Source organism: Lycium ferocissimum, chromosome 11 (assembly GCF_029784015.1).
Source record: "Lycium ferocissimum isolate CSIRO_LF1 chromosome 11, AGI_CSIRO_Lferr_CH_V1, whole genome shotgun sequence".
In the NCBI taxonomy this organism is placed as follows: Eukaryota; Viridiplantae; Streptophyta; class Magnoliopsida; order Solanales; family Solanaceae; genus Lycium; species Lycium ferocissimum.
Genome location: NC_081352.1, coordinates 19,873,600 through 19,898,445, shown reverse-complemented (window position 1 = coordinate 19,898,445; position 24,846 = coordinate 19,873,600). Strand labels below are relative to the sequence as shown.

At 36.0% G+C, this 24,846-nt stretch overlaps 1 protein-coding gene across 3 annotated transcripts; it reads right to left on the bottom strand.

Annotated features, from left to right (window-relative positions):
- Nucleotides 1–1,294: 1,294 nt before the first annotated feature.
- Nucleotides 1,295–18,818, bottom strand: LOC132037740 (OVARIAN TUMOR DOMAIN-containing deubiquitinating enzyme 7). 3 transcript variants are annotated; one of them, XR_009409970.1, is made up of 13 exons: nt 18,575–18,818; nt 17,960–18,066; nt 16,621–16,696; nt 14,016–14,165; nt 13,791–13,852; nt 12,228–12,312; nt 11,974–12,120; nt 11,738–11,858; nt 10,312–10,424; nt 10,081–10,178; nt 9,314–9,456; nt 3,204–3,262; nt 1,295–2,114 (listed from the first exon to the last, which is right to left on the bottom strand). XR_009409970.1 is itself a non-coding variant. In XM_059428346.1 (12 exons), exons 1-11 carry the CDS (start codon nt 18,620–18,622, stop codon nt 9,327–9,329), a joined length of 1,128 nt encoding a protein of 375 aa, XP_059284329.1. In that variant the 5' UTR covers nt 18,623–18,817; the 3' UTR covers nt 1,295–2,114; nt 9,314–9,326. The 3 variants fall into 3 exon arrangements, 2 of the variants coding, with proteins under 2 accessions (XP_059284329.1, XP_059284328.1); XM_059428346.1 differs by lacking the exon at nt 3,204–3,262 and having other exon boundaries at nt 10,312–10,415; nt 18,575–18,817; XM_059428345.1 differs by lacking the exon at nt 3,204–3,262 and having other exon boundaries at nt 18,575–18,816.
- Nucleotides 18,819–24,846: the final 6,028 nt, after the last annotated feature.

Here is a 24,846-nt window from a genome sequence, read left to right as displayed (position 1 = left end):
TACCTCGCATAAGTATCGATAACTTTGTACTCTAAAAATTAGGTTCGACTCTGAAATTTTCTATTATAATATATATTCAACTTTGGTAAGGCAGCTTAGTAAGCTTATCTTCCGGTGTTTCCTCTTCATACGGATTAGAGTCCTTATTAAATGTAAAGTGAGAAATTGAAAGTACCACTCAAATTACTGAACTAAATAATTTAACTTTAACATTTAAAAATTAAATTGAAAATACGCATTGGGATAATGTGTGAGTGCGTGTATGCACGACACGTCTTGCATAAATTGATTCGATGTAAACACTAGGTGTCGATAAGTTTTTACCATTATTATAAACTAATTTAAAAATACAAATACAATATCCAATATATCACTGACAGCGGGGGCGGAGTCAGGTGGTGGCTAGGGGGTTCACCCCAACCCACTTCAATGAAAAATTACCCTGCATATACAAAGTTAAAATTATTTTTTTATGTAAATATATAGATATTGAACCCCCTTAGCTTCTTCTTTTGTTTACTCCTTTATATTTTTGAATCCCCTTAGTGAAAATTCTGGCTCCGCCATTACTGACAGAGTGTACTTCTCGTTTGTGTAAAAATTTGCGCAAGTTCAGTAACATCACCATTTCAATTAACCCGTGAAACTATTAAAATCGAATGTGAACCTGATGCCTTTGAACCTGATGCATCTTCTAAGGAGAATCCATCATTGAGTCATAACCTTCAACAGATGCCAAGAGGGGCCTTTGGTGCTTACTACTTAGACAAGAGTCAAATGCCTAGCATGAGGATAAGATATGACAAAGCTAATTTTTTTGTGAGCTAAAGTGTATAGGTCTAATGTATATTAGAGAATGTATAGCTAACTAGTTTTAACATTCTCCTTTTTGCTAGATTGCCTTGCAATCTGTGTTTGTATAGTCTGGCCCTCCCCTTCTTTTGTGTTTGCATAAAATGATATACAACACCCCAGGACACTTATCCTGGAAATTTAAAAAAAAAAAAAAAAAACTGATGCCTTCGAACCAACAATTTTGTATAATAAAAACACAAGATAAGATACCTGTGGATGCTAAATGAGCTTGTAACATAAGTAAACAAGGCTTTGAAAGGACAAATTTGTTCCACGAAACAGGTGGTAGACAACAGATCAATCATCACATTAAAGACATCAACTACTAAGCGTCTGAAATATGAGTTTAACTAAGATAATACTGGTAGTTAATAGATCACTTAACAGCTAGCTATAGGTAAATTTTTTATAGCAAGCATGAAACTGTTGCCAGCGAAACATAGCAAGTGAAGTGATCGATCACAAGTAAAGTTACATTGATAGTGAAAATCAATTAGACCGTCGATGTACAATATAAATCCTAAGAAACGTGGATATCGGAGGATATACTATGTTGAAATAACTTCAACTACACCAATGACTTGAAGGAAACATTCCAAGTTCCCTATATTTAAAGCAAAACTTGAACATAACAGAAGTTTTAAAAATAAAAAAAATTGACGCCATTTAAAAGCTAACAATATGACCAGTCTATGACGGGGAAAACTGCTGTTAAGGCACCAACAAGCGTTCTACTTGCAACCAATTTGATTTCTCCAATACTCACATATTGCTTTTAGTTCAATACCTCAGTATAAAATGCTGGATTTTGTTGTGTAAGGCCACTGTTCTCCAAAATGATTTCGCTTCTCACTCCAAACAACCAAAGGAACTGAGTAATTAAGATAGGACCGGAAACCACATGTGTTGAAGAGTGTAAAATAGGATCCGCGAGTTGCACCATCCAATACCGAGGTAAACCCAAACATGAACGGAAGTCCATTCCTCACAAATCAATAATCAGTTGATTCAAATTCCTCTTGGATCCTCACAGCTACGTTCTCTCACTTCCAATGAATCAAGTCCTTGGATCACAACCCACTGTAGCATCTTATGGTCCTCCAAAGCAGAATACAGTTCAATCAGCAACAACGAAATAGGAAGTACGGTACTTTAGGAGATCAAGCCTCCAGATCATGTTTGAGAGCCACCCATAGGAAAGATGTGACATCCAATCCATATTCTATTGCAGAGTAGAAGAGAGTATGAACATGGAAAACCTACATAGTATTATTTGTTTGAAAACAGTGAGTATAGGCCTGATACATCTAATGAACAAGTTACTAAACTAGCTACAATATCAACGGGATTATTTGGATGAAAGAAATATATACTAGCACTGGTTTAACCCAAACACAGACAGATGCTATCAGTTTCGATCTGCACCTGTGACAGTGACATTTTATTTCTCTCCTCCTACACAAGTAAAACTATTGAGCAAAGCTCAGGGAAAAGAGGAAACATTAAGAACTGATGACTGCATTGACAACCTTTAGAGGGTGAATCGACTCAATGTCAACTTTTTGACCTGAAATATGCTTACATTGCCTCTTTGATAAACTTTGTTCTGATACAAAGCCTGCTTAGGTACCAAGATGAGACAGAAAAAATGTTTCCATATTCTTTTTTTTGATAACCACGAAATCCCCGAGAAATGTTCCCATAGATTATTCATACCTAGACTATATCCTCATGTTATTTCAATTATTATACTCAAAAGGTACATAAATCCCATTCATAACTGTCCATTTCACACTGAATGTCTTCTCAGTTTGTGTAATTTCATTGATCAGGAACTAGAACAGCTGCTACTTTATGATAAAGAGGTCCAACGAAGGACTAATAGATTATTTTTCAATTAACTTGGACATACAGGAAGTACAAAAAGCAGTATATACAATGGAAACTCTTTTGTCTCTGTGATGCCCTAAGGGGTCATTTGGTAGCTGGTTAAGAATAAAGTTGAATTGACAATAGTATCCTTATCACTTCCCACTTAAATATTTTCCTTTTCTAAACAATACTTTTGTATAATTTTTAATATAATATTTTACTATAATATTTTGTAAAAAAATAAAATATTAATTATAATTGTAAACAAATATTTTAAATTTAAAAAGTACATAATACGTATTAACTTTTAATATAACAAACAAACATTCAAAGAAATAATTTATGCATAACTAAACCATGCATAAGCAAACCCTGCATAACTAAACCTTGCATAACTAATACCTGCATAACTAAACCCTGCATAACTAATACCTCAGAATGTCTTGAGGCATACTAGCGTTGCGAAATAACAATACCTGCCCTGGACGTTGCCTAGAAAATACTTCAGTCTACCGAGATCTTTAGTCTGGAAATGCTGAAAGAGATGTTGCTTTAAATTAGTGATACCATCTTGATTATTGCTAGTTATAACGATATCGTCAACATAAACCACTAAATAAATACACAAATCTGGAGTAGATTGTGGATAAAACACAGTGTGATCTGCTTCACTGCAAGTCCTGCCAAAACTCCTGAATTACTGTGCTGAATTGACCAAACCATGCTCTAGGAGACTCTTTCCGACCATAAGTGATCGACGCAATCGACACACCATATTAGACTCCCCCTGAGCAACAAAACCAGGTTGTTGCTCCATATAGACTTCCTCCTCAAGATCACCATGGAGAAAAGCATTCTTAATGTCCAACTGATAAAGAGGCCAATGGCGGACAATAGCCATGGATAGAAAAAGACGGACAAATGCTATTTTAGCCATGGGAGAGAAAGTATCACTGTAATCAAGCCCAAATATCTACGTATACCCTTTTGCAACAAGGCGAGCCTTAAGCCGATCAACTTGGCTGTCCGGACCAACTTGGACTGCATAAACCCAACGACAACCGATAGTAGATTACCTGAAGGAAGAGGAACAAGCTCCCAAGTACCACTCGCATGTAAGGAAGACATCTCGTAAATTATAGCCTGTCGCCATCCTGGATGAGAAAGTGCTTCACCTTACGGACGGAGACAGAGGACAATAATGATACAAAGGCATAATGGGATGACGACAGACGATGATAACTTAAAAGGGTATAATGGGGGTTAGTATTACGAGTGAACCGTCTATTGATTAGCAGGAGACAAGTCCGCAATAGGGGCAGGAGACAAGTCCGCAATAGGGGCAGGGTCCACTGCAGGACATGAATCATCTGGGCCTGATGCTGGACGTGGACGACGATGATAAGTCAGAATTGGCGACGATGTGGGTGGAGACGTAGATGTAACTGTAGATTCTTCAAAAATGGGCATGGCTAAGACAGATGGCGCTGTGGATTAAGATGTAGAAGTAATAGTAGATTCCTCAAAAGTTGGTATAGCTAAGACCTCAGATATGTCAGAATGATCAGAAGAAGATGTAAAGTAAGGTCGAGACTCAAAGAATGTGACATCAGCTGACATAAAGTACCGATGAAGATCAGGTGAGTAGCAACGATACCCCTTTTGAACCCGAGAATAACTAAGAAAGACACATTTGAGAGCACGATGGGCTAATTTATCTTTACCAGGGGTCATGTTATAAACACAACACGTGCTCCCAAACACACGAAGGGGAAGAGTGTATAGAGGTGACTAAGGAAACACCACCGAATAAGGAATTTGATTCTGAATGGAAGATGACGGCATCCGATTAATTAAATAGCAAGATGTGGGAACTGCATCACCCCAAAAACGCAGCGGAACATAAGACTGAATGAGAAAAGTGCGAGCAGTCTTAATGAGGTGTCTATTCTTCCTCTCTGCTACCCCATTTTGCTAAGGAGCGTATGGACAAGGTGGCCGATGAATAATTCCTTGGTGAGTCATAAATTGCTGAAACTGGGAGGACAAATATTCCAAGGCATTATCACTATGAAATGTGCGAATAGAGACACCAAATTGATTTTGTATTCAGCACAAAAACTAGGGAATATAAAAAACAACTTAGAACGATCTTTCATTAAGAAAATCCAAGTACATCTTGAATAACCATCGATGATACTAACAAAATGACGAAATCCTAAGGTTGAACCAACTCTACTAGGACCCCAAATATCATAATAGGCTAAGGAAAAAATAGACTCCACGACTCTTAACACTATGTGGAAATATAGTACGAGTGTGTTTCCCAAGTTGACATGACTCTCAGTCTAATTTGGACAGACTAGACAAACTAGGCACCATCTTTTGTAGCTTGAACAAACTCGGATGTCCTAATCGTTTGTGAATTAAGTCTGGAGGATCCGTAACTAGACCTGCTACGGAGGAATTAGGAGTAGAGATAAGGTAGTGAAGGCCTTGTAATTCATATCCTACGCCAATCGTTTGTCCTGTACTGCGGTCCTGCACAAGAAATATTATGGCACAATTTAAGGCACGAGTCAAACGACTGACAGATACAAGATTAAAAGGACAACCAGGGACATAAAGAACAGAATTTAGAGTGACAGAGGATATGGGATTAGCTTGTCCAACTCCTTTTGCTTTTGGATCCCATTGGCTAAAGTAATAGTGGGAAGAGACGGTGAATAATCAATATTCGACAAAAGTGATTTATCACCAAAAATATGATCAGAAGCTCCGGAGTCTACAACCCACGATCCAAGGGTATTAGATTGTGCGATTGAGGTAACTTGTGGAGATGTCTGGTTACTTGCTCGATACTGAAGACACTCATTATATTCTTCTTTGGATAAATAAACCTGTTGATTGCCTGTAGTGGCAGTCTGAGCAACATGAGCATTCTTGGGTGGTCGACCATGCAGAGAATAGCATACTTCACGAGTGTGTCCAAACCTATTATAATAACTACACTTAGGTCGAGATCTGTATACTTCACGAGTGTGTCCAAGCCTATTACAATAACTACACTTAAGTCGAGATCTTCCAAACCGACCTCCTCGTCGATTCTTCAAAGACTATGATGTTAGGTTTTTGATCTCCTCATTAAGAGTTCTGAAGAAATCATAGGACTTGAATTTCCAATTCCCGTGTTTTTTGAGCTAAAAATATCAGATCCGGAAGACATCTTGTGAGATCTGAAGTTTGTAGCCTAAAATCTAAAAAATTAAATTGCCAGAATTCAGAAAAATCAAAACTTGCAGTCAGATCTGGGAAAAAATAGTCCTGTCACTAGAAAAAGTAGATCTGATCGCCGAAGATTCCTCGAAATCAGGGAAAAATATTACTGGGGTAGGTTCGATACAGAGGGGCGAGCACAAGCCAAGAAAAAATCTCGCCGGAATCTGGTTGGAGAAGCGCTCACGTGCCAGTGCGTGAGATCTCGTCGGAATTCTGGGCCGCGCGTGGAAGACTTGTTGCAAGGTGATGGTTACTGGGCTTTGGTCGCCGGAGGTTGTTGGACCTTGTGGTGGTGTTGGATTTTGCACAACACCAACGGAAACAGAGATAGTTGCACCGGAAATTGCACAGTGCCTTTTTTTCCGCCGGATATCACTGTTAAATTGCACAGTGATTATGGCTCTGATACCATGTGAGAAACTATGAGAGAAATTATTATTGAAATTGTCTTTACCACATTACATCGATTCCTATTTATAGGCACTGTATCCTAATCTTTTTCCAAGTAGGATACCATATAGAAATCCTATTCCTATTCATATTCTAACAGTAGAAATTGCTTCGACCCTTGGTCACTAATGATGAATCTTATATGTGTAAGAGTGAGAAACAGGAAAAGTAGAGCGAGAGTTGCATCGACTTGAAGTCTTGAACACATCCCGATGCAAGACATAGTGTATAATTCTAGTATTATTTGTGACTTCTCCAACATGACGCGCACTATGGGAATACTTTGGGGATTTCTCAATCTGCCGCCAATTTTTCCCGCACTTGTATAGGAAGATCCATCTCTTACTCCTATTCCACAACTTTTTAACATTGTTGAACTTTTAAACCAACCGCCACCAGTAGTTGATGAATCAAACCAGCCACCACCACCCCCTGCTGAACCAAACATTTCAGATCCATTGTCAACTAAAATTAGCAATATTTTCAGTAGATTGCCTGATCTTGATCAAATCACAACTTTTGGTGACCTTTACAATATTTTCCGCCTAGCAATGATGCACCAATGATAAATGAAGCTGGACAATCAAGTAACAAAGCAAAAAAAGCAAGAGAAGTTGCTGGAGAGAAACAAATTGTAAAAAAGGGACATGTTTCCTCTAATGTAGAGGAAGAGGTTCACTTGGTTGATGAAGATTAATGAAAAGAGTAAGCATCCCTTTAGCGACGTAGTTCATTCGGGAGAATGAATCGTTTCAGTGAGGAGAGAATTAAGTGCTTTTGAACCAATGGAAATAGCTGCTATTGATATTTTATTATCTATTGTTGTTTAACGATATAGTTGGTAGGTATAAGTCTCTGTTTATATTATCTAGGATCAAGTTGCTATCCAGCTAACGGGGAAAAGTTTTTGTTGGTATTGTTGGTGTTAGCTGTGAAGAATTTGAACGTTTAAAGAACCGCTTGCTGGCAGGTATAAGCTTTTGTTGGTGCCAGCGATAAGAGTGGTCAACGTTTAAATAACGTTGGCATGTAAATAGCTAACTTCTAAGTTAATGTGAATATTATGTTTCAAGTATTAGTGTTGTTTTTAACTTTTGAGTTAATGTATACTAAATGTTTTGGCTTTGTCTTGGAGAAGATATTGATCATGAGAGAGAAAGGAACAAATACATACCCGATGCGTCGATCCTCCATTATATTGAAGCATCGGGAGGTAACTTCTTAAATTAAAAGGTTATATGTAAAGGTGAGAAACTACATCACATGAACTATTAAAACACTTATTGATATTCTTCTTATATAAAGAAGATCTGCAAATATCAACACTGTGACTTTGGGATATGGCATCAAATTGCGGTGTACATGAACTAGAAATGCTGAAGTGTTTTGTTGGATTAATAGAAGGTAATAGACATTACTTGTTTATTTCAATAGTAGTGATTAAGTTTAATAGTGACTTCAAAAGAGTTGTGTTCCACTCCAAGTTATTAGTTCTTTCTTATGATTGTCACAAGATGGAAGTTGCAAAATAGCCACTTTTCTCTAGCTTTGGTCTTCCCTTCTCTCTTTATCTATTTCCATTTCTCCTTGTAATTTTCGGATTTTCTAAGAATATTGACAACATTCTAGAATTCCTTTCTTTTGTGAAATTTAAGTACTCCTTAATGGAGTAATCTCTTTTTGTTGGGATAGTTGATTAAGCTTGATATATTTATAATATAATCTCAATTTAACTACATGCTTGACCTGAAGCTTTTGATTTCCATTTCTTATATGGTGCTAGAATGGTAGTTTTTATTAATTATTATTATCACATCTATCTATCCTCTCTCTAAGTTATTTTTATATTAATTTTGTAATTCTCACGAACCAAAATTAATATATGATAACTAATGGGTAAAATAGTAGAGTGAGAGTGATTTTTATTGATCTACCATTCCACTTCTTTAATCTTGCTTGCTTCCGTTTTAATTCTCACGGAGAAACTGTTGCAGGCAAGATTATTGATTTGCAGTTAAAATAATCACAAGAGGTTTTTACTATCTTTCAGCACCTTTCAGGAAAGAACATTATTTATGTTTAATCGTCACTCGGTCTATATCAATTTATTTACATAACCTCACGGAGTGTTATTAATTGATTATTTCTAAGTGAGCCAAATATACTTGTATAACCAATAAGCAATTATTCTAAAGAGAAATACATGTAAAAGTTGAGATTTTAGTAATATTATCAAGTGAATTCCATGATTCCCAACTCTTTTTAAATATAAATCTTCCGGAAGTGGTTTTTTTTTTCGATTTAAGTAACTTAAATTTCAAAACACTCTCCTTGCATCAATTTGATTCTCTCAAATAGTAGTCAAAATATTATTAGTCCGTAGCATAGAGTTCTCAATCTCTATGGGACGATATCAATATTTGTACTAGAATTTCACAAAGTACGAGCAGGAATTATCTACGCACCAACCGCTCGTCAAATTTTTGGGTCATCAGGTTTCCTCCCACCTCGCTCCTCTCCCCTTTCCTCCCTCCCCTTCAATATAGAGAAGCTCCCAATGACCATGGGTTAACACCAGGATCTGCTTTGAGTCGGCATTTTTCCATAGTTATGCATTAATTAACCAACAGTATACAAGACGAGATTTCATGATCCATGCTATTTGCAAATAATGTTGTGCTAATTGACAAAACTAGCTAGGGAATCAACCAAAAAATTCAACAATCAGGATAACCAGTGTTGCCTCAATTTTTTAAGCTATATGCCGCATAAACCAAATCCTGATCAGTGACCATAAAGATAAAAAGAATGTCGAAATAATAGAGCATGGGCAGAATTAATTATAGCCAGAAAGTACCTCAAAATACTGACTATATACAAAGCGCGCCCATGTCGGGTGGCCTTGCATCAGATTGTTTTGAACTCGTAACATTGACAGGTGGAACTTTCTTGCCTTGCTTTTTGTCTCTCCGACCCTTTCCATAATCCATTGTATGGTTGCTGAAAAAATATACCATTGCATGAGAAAATAAAGAGAAACGGAAATCCAAGTGCCCAGAACATTAAGTTAATTAGGAAACAGAAGATGCTGCAGTTGATTATATTTACTTCAAACCCAACAATATATAGGGGATTTTTCTGAATTTAATCCAAAGAAAACGGGTGGAAAGATAGATGATGTGTCTCTTCAATTTATCGCTATATTGCCATACTTGTGCTGTCAAACTTCATAATATGGAGAGCCCACTAATCCACTTATATATCTTTAGCACAGAGGCTGTGCTAGAAGCCATATTTACAATTCACGAGCAAAATATGTCCTCCATGCACGAATCACCTTAGGGCTTAGAGAACACAATTTCAAATTTTCATATCGATAGCTCTCCAAGATATCCTTGTAGACTTTATTCCAAATACAATCTAGTCCAAACATATGCATAGTAGAAGAAGATAAACCCATGCATAGAACAAGCAGAACTCTAATAGCATCCCATAAGTTACAACAAGCTAACGGCATTAAGTTGTAGAAAAACAATTACCGCAAAAACAAATTCACAAGATCAATGAGGCTTCAACAAACACTCAGGAATAACCAAAAACAAAGGTAGTCTGTGACAACCATACACTGTATAGCTAGTGGGTTGCTTCCCAGCAACTGATCCACAGCAAGACTTGTATTTCTTCTTTGAACCACAGGGACAGGCCTTATTTCTTGGAATTTTCTACAGCATCAAAGAAGATGAAGTTTTGGTGGTCTTAGTAACTAAATCCAAGTCAAGTTTCCAATTAGATATGAACAAAAGAAAAAAATCAACATATATTTTAAAAAGATACAAAAGAATTCAGGTTGTTTACCTTTTCATCTTCCTGGGAGGTATGTTTATCAGAAGCTCCTTTTGCAAGACAGTCAGAGGAACCTTTTTCACAAGGTGAGTCTCCAGATTTGGTATCATGCTCTCCTGGAGACCCTAGAAAGAATGAAAAGGTTAAGAAGACAAAGTGCTGGCACCAAAAGTAAAGACAAAACTATACCAGTTTCCGCGTCCATGATAGACGCAATAGAAAGGTACTTCCAAGTGTTTGTTTATGGGAATGTATCTTGCCTATCAATTAATGGGCACAACAAAAACTTGTGACCCCTTTCTCTCTCTCTGACAAAATTCTGGTAGCATTAAGTGGATTTCATAACATAAAGGTGTTTCTTCCCAACCCAGCAAGCCCTAAATATTGCTGGAGTAACTGGTGATTGGAAAGGGGTCACCTTTACAGAGCCTGGGCTAAGAATACACATCAGCTCACGGAGCACAAAAGCATGAGAAGGATGGGTTCCCCAGAGTGAGAACCATTATCAAAGAGAACGTAGAAAGAGTATCCACCTAAAAAAGTTATGACAATAATGACAGCTGGATGAAAAAGAATACTTCATCTTCATAGCTAGAACACAAGGTAATCAAAAATGTATTTTGCCTCCTACTATGCATTTAGGCAACCCCAAAAAGGGACAATGATAGCATGTCAAACATTACAGAGTGTATAGGAGAAAAAGCTTTCTACCTAAATCCCAGAGCTCTCACTATCTAGGATGGACACATCTAGATTCCTTCTCATGCAGACGGATTTCTCATAGCAGTAGGAAGAGGTGAAGAAGAGAAAGAAAGGGGAAACTTGTTTTGGCTTTTTCAATTAGGTCAAGAAAGTCAACTAGCAAAGCATGAAGTAAAATGAATGGTTCTGTAACTTCTACAAAGTAAAATTCTGACTACATATTATCAACCTTTTGTTCGAACTAGTTACTATTTGAAGAGTTAAACAAGTTCCTCCTCGACCACAATTTTCTAAATTTCTTTCTATTATTTCTAATCCTGAAGTTAAGTTCAAGTATTACTCGCATAGCTACAAAATCTATAAATTTAAACTAGGTTAGTGAACTTGGATAAGATGAATAGGCCTCAAAACTCAAACCCAATAGAAGTAGAGAAAATGAGGAAAAGGAAAATGTGTCACCAAAGATGTTTCACTGTTAATCCTGGGCAACCGACTACCATATGGACAGAAGTCCGTATTTCTCCAATGAAGTTCATTAAAATTTGAATATCTACATATGCAAAGGTTGACACGAATAACAAGCCATCCTGTTTCTATTTTTATTTGTCAAAAACTCATGAGCTTGGGAGTCCCTGATGATTATGCAAACCAGAATTTACCATGACTGCAGTCTCAGCGAGATGAAATAGGCATAATCACTTTAAAAGCAAGTGGAAAAGAACTGACTGGCCATTACCTTGTGAAGTGCTTGCCAGACAAGAAATGTTATCATTTGCATTTAACTGGTCCTCGGATCCTTGTTCTGCAATTAGAAATTCTAATGCAGCATCAACATCACCACCAACTTGTTGTAAAACCTAGAGAAGAACAGATAAATAAGAAACAGCTATCAAGTACAGAGATACGTAGGTTTCTTTCAATGCTCAACAAGTTCCACATCATCGAACAAGGAAAGAGCTATTGGCAAATGACCTGTTTCACTTTTTCTCTGTCATCACACCCACTTCCAGCCATAACCACTTTGACTGATCCTACTTGAACAATATTCCTACCAGTGTCTCCCTTAGACTTGGCAGCAGCTATAACTTCACGAGATTTTGCTGAAAGATCAGCATCAGCCTTTTAAATAACTGAAGGTTATTAGAATTCTTGCAAGAAATCCCAACTTATTGTTATAATATTGCTAATCCTTCACAATAAATACGAAAACTTGAAATGCTGTAAACCTTGATAATAATTGGGCTAGCTGGTCCAGTGCAAGAGTCTTCCTTCAGCCGGACGCTGTTGTAATGCTCTCCGTCATGATATGAACTGACAGTAAATTAGAAAGTCAGGCAACAAATGTGTGAAAAATAGAAGAAGGGGCCAAGAAGTAATGGATGAAGGGGAAAAGAAGCACAGAAGAAAAGCCAAAGGATGTTCCTTTTAACCCAAATAAGTGGCTCTTGTTTCAGTAGACAACCAATTATCTCGGAGGGTTGAAGAGGCCACCACTATAATCATTCGTGCTGCTAATAATCAATTATTTATTAACAAATACGAAGTGGAGGTCAGCCTCTACATGATCTGGAAGTGTCCTTTGTTATTTAATGAAATGGACCAAAACAGTCTGTCAATCGCCGGTACAGCAAAAAGCTAGACACACCGGACACTCCACAATGGAGAAAGAAAGAGACATTAATGTTGAGGAGAAACAAACGAGGAGGGAAGGGTGTCCAAGCTGCTTATAAAACTTGAACTGTCTGCTATTTTGCAAGACCGTGTCTATCCATATAGGATTTAAGTCTTGCCTTGGAACAAGAGAAAAGAAGGGGTACTGAATAATAACCTTAAATCCCCCAAGCAACCAAAGAGATAGAATGTTGTGAACTTTACAACTACTTGAAAAGCAAGGCAAACACAGATTAAGAAAAAGTAAGGAAAAAAAAGTAGTATTTAAAATGAGTTTCTTGGTTTTCTCCGATTCCCTTACTGCAAGCAACACCTGTGTGCATGCACAAGAAAGGAGAGGGAGAGACGGAGATATCCAGGTAGCAGGATCAAGTACTTGGAAAAATTACATCACTTGTCATGAACTTTTACAGAACGCTTGTAATAGCAAAAAGAGAATGATCTCCATAAAGCTTTTTTTTACCAGGCGAAACGAGAATTCCGCCATCTACTCCCCCCCCCCCCAACCCCCCCACCCCAAAACAAAACAAACGAAGACTCTGAAGTGAAGAAATAACCAGTAAGCATGAGAACAACTAGGAGAGGAGAGTACTGATGGAGGAACAAGATTGCAACATTCAGCTGGGTCTTTGACAGAACAGAAGCTTCAAGAAAGAGGAGATAGAACTAGATATCAAGCATTGGCGCATATCATAGATTAGCACCATAGCGATCGTGCTCATACTCGTTCAGTTAAATTATAAATTACGACCATGCGATCCTCTTTTTACTCTATATGGATGTAGTTAGAATATACAAAATTTAGACTGGTCCCAGAGAAAGTAAACCCAGAACAAAATAAAACAACTTTTAAGTTCACTAAAGTACTAGCTTGTCTATTCCACATAGAGGTCTTTTATTCTCCAACAGCTAATATATTAAATTCATCTACCACAAATGTCAATTCTAAATGATATAAGTGTAGTAATGAAAAGGAGTCGTATCAGTCCTCCAACAATTCTCCAGCTAAGGGACATTCCTGATAAACAACTAAAGAAAATCATGCAATGGAGGGTTTCAAGACCATACAAAAGCATAAGCAAGTGAAAACTAAAATGTCATATTCTTTCCACACTTACAGATGAAGCATCCGATATTCACGGTTGTCAAAATTCTGTATGTACCAGCGAGGTGACATATGCTGTCCACATTAGATTTAAATAATCAGTCAGTCTAAGATCCCTTGAACATCAGGTCAGAGCATTATGAAGTGAGCAACTTTGATGTTTAAAAAAATAGGTGTTCTATAGTATCAAGAACTGACTATACGTATCAGAGGGATTAAGTAGGGAGAGAAGACATACTCGGTGAATGCATATATTTGTATGAGTAACAAGAGAAGCTGCTTGTAGTTCCATATGTCCAGCCCAAGTGCCATCCTTCTCCATGGACTCACAATATTCATCAAATGGTACATCATCTTCAATAAAAGGCTCAAACGTATCACGGTTATTCTGTTAAATAGCTCCACTATTAGTCAGATTCGGTGTTCTAAGTACTAGAGAACATGACATAACAGCAGATGTAGGATATAAGAACTAAGACAAAAGTAATGTTTTGTGCTACGGTTCATCATGTGCCATCGACAATCATATGTTTAAACTTCACCACACAGTCACATCAACAACATCTCAAAATACAGGATGTTCTTTAAGAAAGAACGATTTTCCTCAATCAGCTCAAAAATTCTAGGTTATTTTCAATCTATTCCAGCTTTGACTACTAGTGCGAATTGTGATAAAAATTCATAACTAAAACAGGTTGCAATTGAGTTTACCAGTAATTATGATTTACGACTAAACATTTCTGAATCAAAAGAGCTTGCTGAAAACAAGTAATATCTCCATATAAGAGAGCATTTGGCTAACAAGCATCATGACTATCAGAACAATAATTAGTTCAAAAACTTGATACCAAATGTCCCAAAAAAATTAATAAATCAATAATTTTGCACTCTAAGTTTAAACAGAACTAAAAACTCCAAACCAATGTCCATTTGTAAAGAAAGAAAAATAAAGGTCATAAGTAGAGAAGTTGCTTCCTCATTTCATCACACCAATTCAGAGAGAAATATAAAGAGAATTGAGAGCAGGTTATAGACAGAGATTGGAAATAGTCTGTGCAAAATTAAAGAGTGTGAGGTGTGTTATAGTGACGTGTACAAAATAAAGAGGATTGTTTCTTTGAATCCATAGTAGTCTTTTGAGACTGCCCAGGGTGTTAAATTTTTCACTATAGTGGTATTGTATTGCTCCTCTCGAGTATTACATTCTCCACGCTACAAAGACCTGGGCTCCTTGTTATTCAAAAGAAACCACCCTCTTTACTTTATACACCTCACTATAAAACCAATTACACTCTTTTTTTTTTCATAGACTATTTTCTATCTCTGCCTGTGAACTGCTCTCAACTCTCTATATTTCTCTCTGAATTGGTGTGATGAAATGAGGAAGCAGTTTCTCCATTTATAGAGTTTTTGCTGCTCACCATAACCAATTAAATTGGTTGTACGCCTACTTTGCCAATTTGCAAGATTGCAAATTGATTATGCAAGTTGCTCAACTGCCCAAGCTTCAAAACACACCAATCTTATTGCTTTTTTTGTTTTTCTTTTTTATTAGGTCCCACAAACAGAGATTCCACCACCCCTCTCCCCAACCCACCCTGCACATTAGTCATAGGAGAGAACTATCTATTAAAATACGACAAAAATGTCACAAGCATGGTTCAGTTCATCCTGGACCGAATGTGGCATTTGTCAGAGTATAATATAGAGAAGAGTGGCGGAGGTAGCGACTTTGGTGAGAAATAATGGGATATAAGCTCAAAGAAGAGAATAAAGGTAGATACTTGAGAGGGGAAAAAGAAAAGGGGATAAAAACAGTAGGTGTTGAAGAAACTTAAGATTCTAAGCTGCTACGTCTCGCCTTGTCAAAATGGAATCTCCTTGGTAGAACTGTAATTGATCCCATCCGACTAAGAATCTCAATGCAGTTAGAGATTATGTCCTTGCATATTTTTTACCCAAAATCCATCTATCATATCAATCATTTGTGCCTCAGAACCAAACTAGTTTGAATTGATTATATGAACCCGCTGAATACATCCTCAATCCTCAACTAAATTAGGAGTTTTTGGTTGTCTTTTTTTTTTTTTTTTTTTTTCCTGAAATTGGTAATGTTGTACTCCTCGGCATTAAAGATATGCTGGCAACCCAAAAGAGAATTACAGAGAAAGGAAAAGAAGATTACAAAGAGCCTAAAAGATCTACCATCTGTTCAGGAGTTTTTGGTTGTCTTAATTAAGGTTTTTTAGAGTATATTAATAAACTTAGAAAGTGTATCCCTTGTGACCAACATTTTTAAACTATATAGTCTCGACATATCAAATGCAGATACCACAGAAAAATGCAAACCTTCAGAGAATAAGACTGGACTGCACTTCTTATATTATTTGTTAACCATAAATCACCTTATTCTTTGAAATCCCAAAACCGCTCCTACCCTTCCTCTTTCGGGATCTCATATGAAACCCTTGGTAGTAGTTGTGAAATTGCATGTGTCTGAATACCTAGTTCAGTACAAGTTTAACACCTTCTAATCTGTTCTACCTCTTATCCCTAGCATTCCAGGCTTTCTTATTCTTTCTTACTTCCAGATTTTGCTAATTATGCAGTAATCCATCCAAAATTTTAATTTGACCCCGATATCCCTCTTCTACCAATGTTTTCCATACAATAGGATAATCGCAACCATAATACACATAACACTAACATGATAGGTACAAAAAACCGTTCCTGGGCGTATCATAAGTGTATCTTGCCTTCAATGGACAAGATTGCGTGAAAATCATTCCATGTCACCTGATAGTACATTGAAGCACAATCAAGCCTTCTAAGGAAACACATACCCTGATATATTTTACAGTCATATCCCGATATTTCTCATGCTCCTCCTCATTGCCTTCCAACTGATCACCTAATGCCCTGCATAAACACGATGATTAATTAGCCTTTATTCCAGCTCCAGTTACTATAACATGTATCATGGAAATCCCAAGAACTTACTGCATATTCACTAATCAATACATCACTTTGATAAGAAATGGACTTTAGGCCTAATTCAACCTCAAAAACTAGCTTAAAAGGTGAGAATTTCCCAAGACCAAAGAACCCATACCCACCAGATGTTGGATATTTCACATCCCCGCACGCCCAGGACCGGACATCTTAAGCGTGGACAAAATAAAACGGACGCCCAACATCAGGTAAACCGTGAAAGGGATGGATCAGGCTCTGATACCATGATATGAAATGGATCTTGGGCCTAAATCAATCCCAAAAGCTAGCTCAAGAGATAAGGAAGAATTGGAATTGGGTTGGGAGCTAAGAGAGATTGGAAAGGTTTAAATAAGAGTGTGCCTAGCATCTTTCCCTCTCTCTTATTAGAACAAGGAAGGGCACAACCCCAATCAGCTCGAAAACCAAGACCATATGAAGAGACCAAAGAACCCATACCCAACCGATGTGTATAACGAACCGGTTTACAAATTACTTCATCAATGAAAAAGAAATTACAATTCAACTCAATATTATGTAAAATACTGCAGACACTAACAATTGAATGGAAAGATTGAATTGAAAATACAAGGATAGATAGAATGGGAATGAGAAGCTCAGACTAAGAATGGAGATGAGAGAAATCAGACACTTCACTCAACCTAAGTTACTCGGACTCTCCAAAAATGTCGTGGGGTGCGTGTCGGACCCTTCAAAAGTAGTGTATTTTTGGAGGATCCGACACGGGTGCGGCAACACTTTCAAAGAGTCCGGGTAACTTAGCACTCAACAATACACATAACCCCTTCATTAGGCCACTTGCCCCCTTTAACGTGCTAACTTTGCTTAACCCGGATCCCAGAGTAAATCCACTCTATTGTTGGGCTGTTTAGTTCTCTTGTTCGGCCTCAACTTCACCTCAGGCCCAAGTCCATCATTGACTATGTTATTACTTTTTTGGTCTACCAAGTCCATTACAGGATTCATAACAATGTGGGATATTTGACATACTTAGAAATACAAGGGTAACCAAATGGGACTTTAATATAGATTCACATGATGTCTTGTGCATCTGTAAACCAAAAACTATAAATGTACATTGAATTCACATACACATTCATTCTGATTCTGATACAACTCCAAATAAACTGACCAATATGTAGAAAAAGGGCAATCTTACTAAGAACAAACCTGAAGAAACAATTTCCATCTGCCGTCACTTGAATAATCTTTAAGCCCAATGCATCAAGCTGAGCTCGAAATTCAGAAATATCAGCCTGCTTTCCGTGCTTTTTAGCCTGTCGCATCGGCGTTGCATCAACACAAGGACAGTAACATAGACAAAAAAGCACATAGACTGGCATGTGTGGCCAAAAGTGCTTATTTGAGAAAGTTGCGGTGTTTGGCCAAGCTTTTAGAGAAAAAATAAGACTTTTTAAATGGTAGCGGAAGCTGTTTTTCAGAAGTTAAAAACAAAGTACAATTTTCCCCGGAAGAACTTCTGTAACATTCACCAAGCTCGGAGTGCTGTATTCCAATCAAATAAATTAGTTAAACACAAACTGCTATTCTTCGCCAGAATACTATTTCGAAAAACAATACTGACAAAATAACACACTTTTTAAAATAAACAGATTTTGAAAGCTTGGCCAAACAGGCAAAATTGGGAAGCACACTCAATCATTTGTTAACTGACATCTGGTAAAATCTCATTTAGACCCATCAAATAAATTTGATTAACAAATACTAAAGGGAAACAGTAGAGAAGAAAAAGTATAGATTATTATTGAAGGGAACATAACGTACATGGGATTGTTTGTTGGGTTTCGATTTTTGATGCTTGGTCTTTGCCATTTCTCTTCTTCTTTAAAATCGTCAATTGGTTATTTCACAAACTTCAAAAAAAAAAAAAATAGATCAGCTGGGTCTGTGACGAGGTTCGCGCGGCGACTGGGGTTTACGGTCTGTCGATATATCATCTACGGAAATTTGTTTTATGGCCCTGCCACGTGAACACACTTCTCCAAAAACTTAGCCTCTTGTTTGGATGGTCGTTACCCATGGTTTCTTAACGTACAGAAAGCCCTTGCTAGCACGGCCCAATATAAAAAATAGTATCATATTTTTTTTTTAATCTATTTTTTAAAAAATGATATATTTTTATATTTAGAAATTATTTAATTTGAAATTTTTCCTTTTACCTTTAATGAAATAATTTAAATTCATATAAATATTTATGACTTATTTTAGACCATAAGTTTCAAAGATCTTTCCTTTCTTTTTTAAACTTCATACCTAATCAAATTATGTCACATAAATTAGGACAGAGTGAGTACCTTTTAGTAATATAATTATGAAATTTTTATTAAAGAATGTATTATAATTCAATTAATTAAAAATATTAATAAATTATTTTACTTAGTCCGCTCTTTCATATATGACTTTTCTGGTTTGGTTCTCCAATTGAAAGATTTGAAATACACCTTCTCCTATCGGGTTTCATCTCATCATCTCTTTCTACTCAACAATACTGAAAAGCGCTTTCATGTGTTAGCATCTGTTGTGGTCTTAAATTTTTAAGTATAGACCAACTTCATCATTTTAAGAAAATATGTGTATACGTTTCTTGACCGTTTATATTTCGTCTTCTTGATGTTATTCCTCATTATTTATGTGAGCCGTATGTGTCTGGTATAAGTTTTAAATCTTTTGGTTTTATGACTTCTTTAGCGGTTTTTGTGTTCAATTTAAATCGTTATTTTTTTTTCATGAATTTCTCTTCTTTAAATTTTCTCTAAGCATACCTTTACCATGTTTTGAACTTATTATCATTATTTAAATGTCCTATTTTTTTATTTTATTTTTTTGCAATTGTCTCCTACTTCTTCACGTGGATCCCACCTTAATTATTTTTTTTGCAATTGTCTCCTACTTCTTCGCGTGGACCCCACCTTATTTTTTTTTTAAATTATCTCCTAATTGTTCACGTGGACCCCACCTTAAATTTTTTTAACTTCTACTATTGTAGAAGAGTGAGCCCCACCTGAATTTTTTTTTTTTAACTATATTAGAAGAGTGGGTGGACGACGATCCAACACACTCTTCTAATATAGTAGAAATAGTGTGGTATAGAAGGTGTTTGGATTAACTTATTTTAAGTGCTTATTGGCGTTTGAGAAAGATAAAAAATATTTTAAGCACGTATTTTTAGGCTAAAAAAGTATAAAAATAAGTCATAAGCTAAAAGTTGGGTAGAGCCCACTTATGACTTTTAACTTTTAGCTTATAACCTATTTTTAAAAAAGTCAATCCAAACACTCATAGTATGATATTGTATTGTACTTTATTAATGAAGAGAAAATACATAGTTATCTCCCTGGAGTTGTACCAAATTTTTAAAAAGACACTTTAACTTTACGACTATGACCCCTGAACAATTTTGAATTGGAATTAATACATCATTTTTCAGCCACCTAGCATAGAGAATGTATGCTAGGGAGAGAGAGGACCTAAAAAAATGTTGAATTTATTTTGACCTAAAAAATAATTGTTTATATAATTTCAGGAAGAGAGGGATAGACCAAATGCAATGATAATAGCATAAAATGGTGGAGTGATTCTTTCTTTCCATTTCTGAAGCTAAGCACACCTCCATTGTTGTTTCAGTGAAGCTTACGGTCAAGGGAAGGGCAGAAGGTGGGGGTGGAAAAAATTTAGATTTTTGTTTGGTGGTGATTTTAGTTTTCAGAATTTGATTATCTGGTGGGTTTGATTTTCAAATACTGATTTGTGGTGGTTTAGAAACTATTTGGTGGAGATATAGTGAAATTGGTGGTTGTTGCAGTGGCGGTGATGGTGGCGGCTTCATCTGAGGAGCTTTTACAGTGTTGAGATGAAGAAAGGGAGAAAAGAAATAGAAAAAGAAAGAAAATGATTCAAATAGAAAAAAAAAAGTATTTAAAAATTAATTTAACACGTGAAAAGTGACAATTATAATTGGGATTGACCAAAAAAGGGGGTCTATATACTATTTTGAAGTTGTTCAAGGGGGTCATAGGAACCCCGCAACGTTTAGGTGTCTTTTTGAAAAAAAGTGTCAATTTTAAGGGGGTTCCGATGTATTTTACAATGTTTAGATGGACTATATCATCAGTTGTGGTTTAAAACATTTTTATTGTTTGGTTTGACTGCATGGTACTGTATAATAACATGTAAGTTTACTAAAATACTCTTAACCCTTAATTACAAACTAGTTTATATATATTAATAAAACTAAAATAAAGAATAAAATAGGAACTTCTAAAAATAAGCAAGTGGTGGGTGGGGGTGTTCATTAGGTGGATGTTGGGGGCGGTAGAGGGGTAGGTGGTTGTGGGTTGGGGGTAAGGGTGGGGGTGGGTGATGGAGCGTGGGGTTGGGTGTGATAAAGGTGGGTGGGGATATAATGGAGAAATAAAATACGTAACCACACAAAAACCATCAAATCCGTGGTTACAAAAATTAAATTTTTTAATAGTTATATAACCACGAAATTACAATGGGTTTACAACACTATACAACATAATTTAAGGAGAAAAGACATCATTTCACCCTTGAACTTGACACGAAAACTCACTTTAGCAACTAAACTTAAGTTGTATTTATATCCCCCCTTAACAACTTTCATTTCAATTATTTTCCACCCTAAAAAAATAATACCACTCCCACATTGTAAGGTGTATTACACTCGTGCCATGTCATTGACACGTCGTTGCCACATCATTGCCATGTCAAAAATTACCAACCCTTCATTTTTTATTTTATTTTATTATTTTTTCTCTTTCTCTTTCTTCTTCTTCTCCCTTTTCTCTTTCTTCTTCCGACCACCACCACCGCCGCCGCCACCACAAAATCCCATCTTTGTCATTCAAACCTCCATTATCATCAACAAAATATATATAAGAATTCCAAGCTGAATAGAGAAAAATTGAGGCTCAGATCTGTGTTAAGCTCGGGCAAAACATATCATCTGCCATTTCCATTTTCCATGTCATTTTCCATAAGAATTCCAACCTCCATTTTCCAACCTCCATTTTCCATATAAAAATATATATAAGAATTCCAACCTCCATTTTCCATATAAAAATATATATAAGAATTCCAACCTCCATTTTCCATGTCATTCTCCTTTTCTTTTCTGCCATTTCCACCCATCATCTGCCATTTCCGTCAATATTGTTTCCCTTTCTCCATGTCATTCTCCTTTCCTTCTCTATTTCTTTGTAAACAAATTTGGTTAATGTGTTTTATTACATAATAAAAGAAATATGAAATTCATTTCTTAGATAGATTAATTAATGTGGGTTTGGTTGGCCGGAAAGTAATTGCCGACGCCATTTTTCCCGATGAAATTGATCAACGACAATGATGAAGACGACTATGTTTCAGTAATATATTCAACCCAGATGATGAAATTCAAATGCCTAATTAATCAGCTCATAACATTCTGGTAACTTTTTCCGAATTAAGAATTGGGATTAAATTTAAAAACTTTATGACTTTGATGGTGGTGGTTATGGAGGTGGGGGTGGATTTGGTGGTGGTCGAATCAGTGGGTATGGTAGTGGTGGTGGTGGATACGATGGTGGTAGCCGTGGTGGAGGTGGATATGGAGGAGGTGGTGGTGGTGGAGGTGGCAGTGGTGGGGAAGAGGAGCGGGTGGGGGTTGATTTAAGTGGTTGGGGGAAGAGGACCTGGGGGCGGGGGGGGGGGGGGGGGGGGTTTAGAAGAAAGAGAAAAGACCCATTTTTATTTTATTTTATTGATTTTATAATAATAATATATATATTAGCGGGCTTACCTTTTTATGTCATTTACTTGCCTAGATTTTTTTTTTTTTTTGCAACATCAGCATTAGAGGTGGAAAATAATTGAAATGAAAGTTGTTAAGGGGGGTATATAAATACAACTTAAGTTTAGTTGCTAAAGTGAGTTTCCGTGCCAAGTTCAAGGGTGAAATGATGTTTTTTCTCTAATTTAAGAACAATGAAAACAAACATGGTCTCATAGGAAACAATAGAATCATGAACCACGGGAAACAACCATCCAAACAGGAGGTTAAAAAACATCGCTTTCTCCTTCCCATTGGTGTTTGAATGGACACAAAGTTTTTAAGAAATAAATAAATACTTTTGAAAGTGATCTAAACAAGTCAAAAGAAATTTATGGCAAATGTGTGTCATATAAATGGGACGAAGGGAGTAAAAATGTTGAACTACTTTTGATCCGTTTTGAAATGAAACTTTTTCTACTCACAAAAATTCTCATTTTTTAAGTTAAATTTATATTTAAATACAATTTAAATTTCAACTAGTTGTTTCATATATCACTTTTTTTTTTTCAAATGTCAGATTTTTCATATCCAAACGACTACTAATTTTATGTGAAGATTAAACTTAAAAAGTATCCGAAGTTAAGTTGAATGGAAGTTATAGTTGTATACAGCTATGAAAATATTGCTGAACTTTTGTGGGTGAATTTTAGGAAAACTTGATAATCCTAAAATTTAATTTTCAAATTTCATAAGTTTTAAGTTGGAATAATAAGTCAGTTTAATAAGCAAAAATTTATTTGAAATAATTTTTAAAAATATTATTTTAAAACAAGATCTATGGACAAACAGGGCCTTGAGATTCTCTAATTTTTAAGAAGTGATTTTTAATCTGAACCTGGATAATTGAAATTGTTTGTTCTCTCCGGAGATGGACTTACCCTTAAGGGAATGGGTCCACTGGCACTTGTCAGCCTCAACAAAAATCTTGTATATATAGAAGGACTCCTGTATAATTTACTTGCCCCTCCCAAAATTAATCATAAAAGTTTGATGGGTGCACTGATTGAGCAATTTGCCCAAGTCCCCTCTCGTTATTAACTGGGTTTGAGGTTTAATTCCAAAAACTTTGCTCTTCTTCTTTTTTAGTGATAGTGTTTTCAATTATGTTTATCGTTTCCTTTTAGTATTTGTTGAAATTTTTGTTTCAGATTTCTTAATGTTTTCCTTATTTCATCATATGTTTAAGTAGAAGTTCTGAAGTTTGTAACTGATGTATTTGACAAACAAAGATGAAGATGATGCAAGAATTGGAGCTACAACCACATCTGCTTTAGCTTTCTGTGCAATTATTGTAGCCTATGAAAATCAATATAGAATTCTTAGAAACCGTATAATAATAAAGACCAAGAAAGAAAATTTCACGTGAATAATATTTAGTGATATTCATTGTGTAGGTCAGATAAGAATGAGTAAACATGGTTTTTTATGAACTAATTAGTACTCTGAGAAAAAATAATTTGTGTTCAACCAAACATATGTTTGTCCAAGAATAAGTTTTGATATTCTTAGAAATTATTGACTTTAACGAACGGTTTTGCTAGATTGGATCACATTTTTATAGGTCAATTGAGTTTATTCATTGATGCTTCCACACAATACCTCTAGCAGTTGTGAAGCTCTATTCAATACTTGTAATTCGGCGGGAGAAACTATCCAATCGGAGATAAAGGATTACTTCTAGTAGTTGTGAAGCTCTATTCAATCCTTGTAATTCGCTGGGAAAACTCTCCAATCGGAGATAAACTATCCTTGTAATTATTGAAAAATAGTATATATTACTAACTTAAGTTTTATATAGAATTGTGTAGGAGTAATAAATGACACATATGCTTGCATGTGTTCCTATTAAACAAAAAAAAATAAAATAGGTTTCGTGGCCGAAAAGCCACAACAACACAAAATATACTGGATCAACTTTAATTTGAAGTTCACTTATGTATTCGCTGGCGCGGAAAGATATGCGCATAACTCTCATATATTATATGAAGCACTGAAGAGACCATAGAGGTTTCAAGGTATCTTATTCAATCTAAAGTAGTTTATAGAAAGAAATAAATACAACAACAACAACATGTCCAGTTGAATCCCACAGTGTGGGGTCTGGGGAGAGTTAAATGTACGCAGACCTTACCCCCACCTTGGTAGGGAGGCTGTTTCCGAAAGACCCTCAGCTCAAAAGAAAATATAAAAAGAAATAAATGAATAT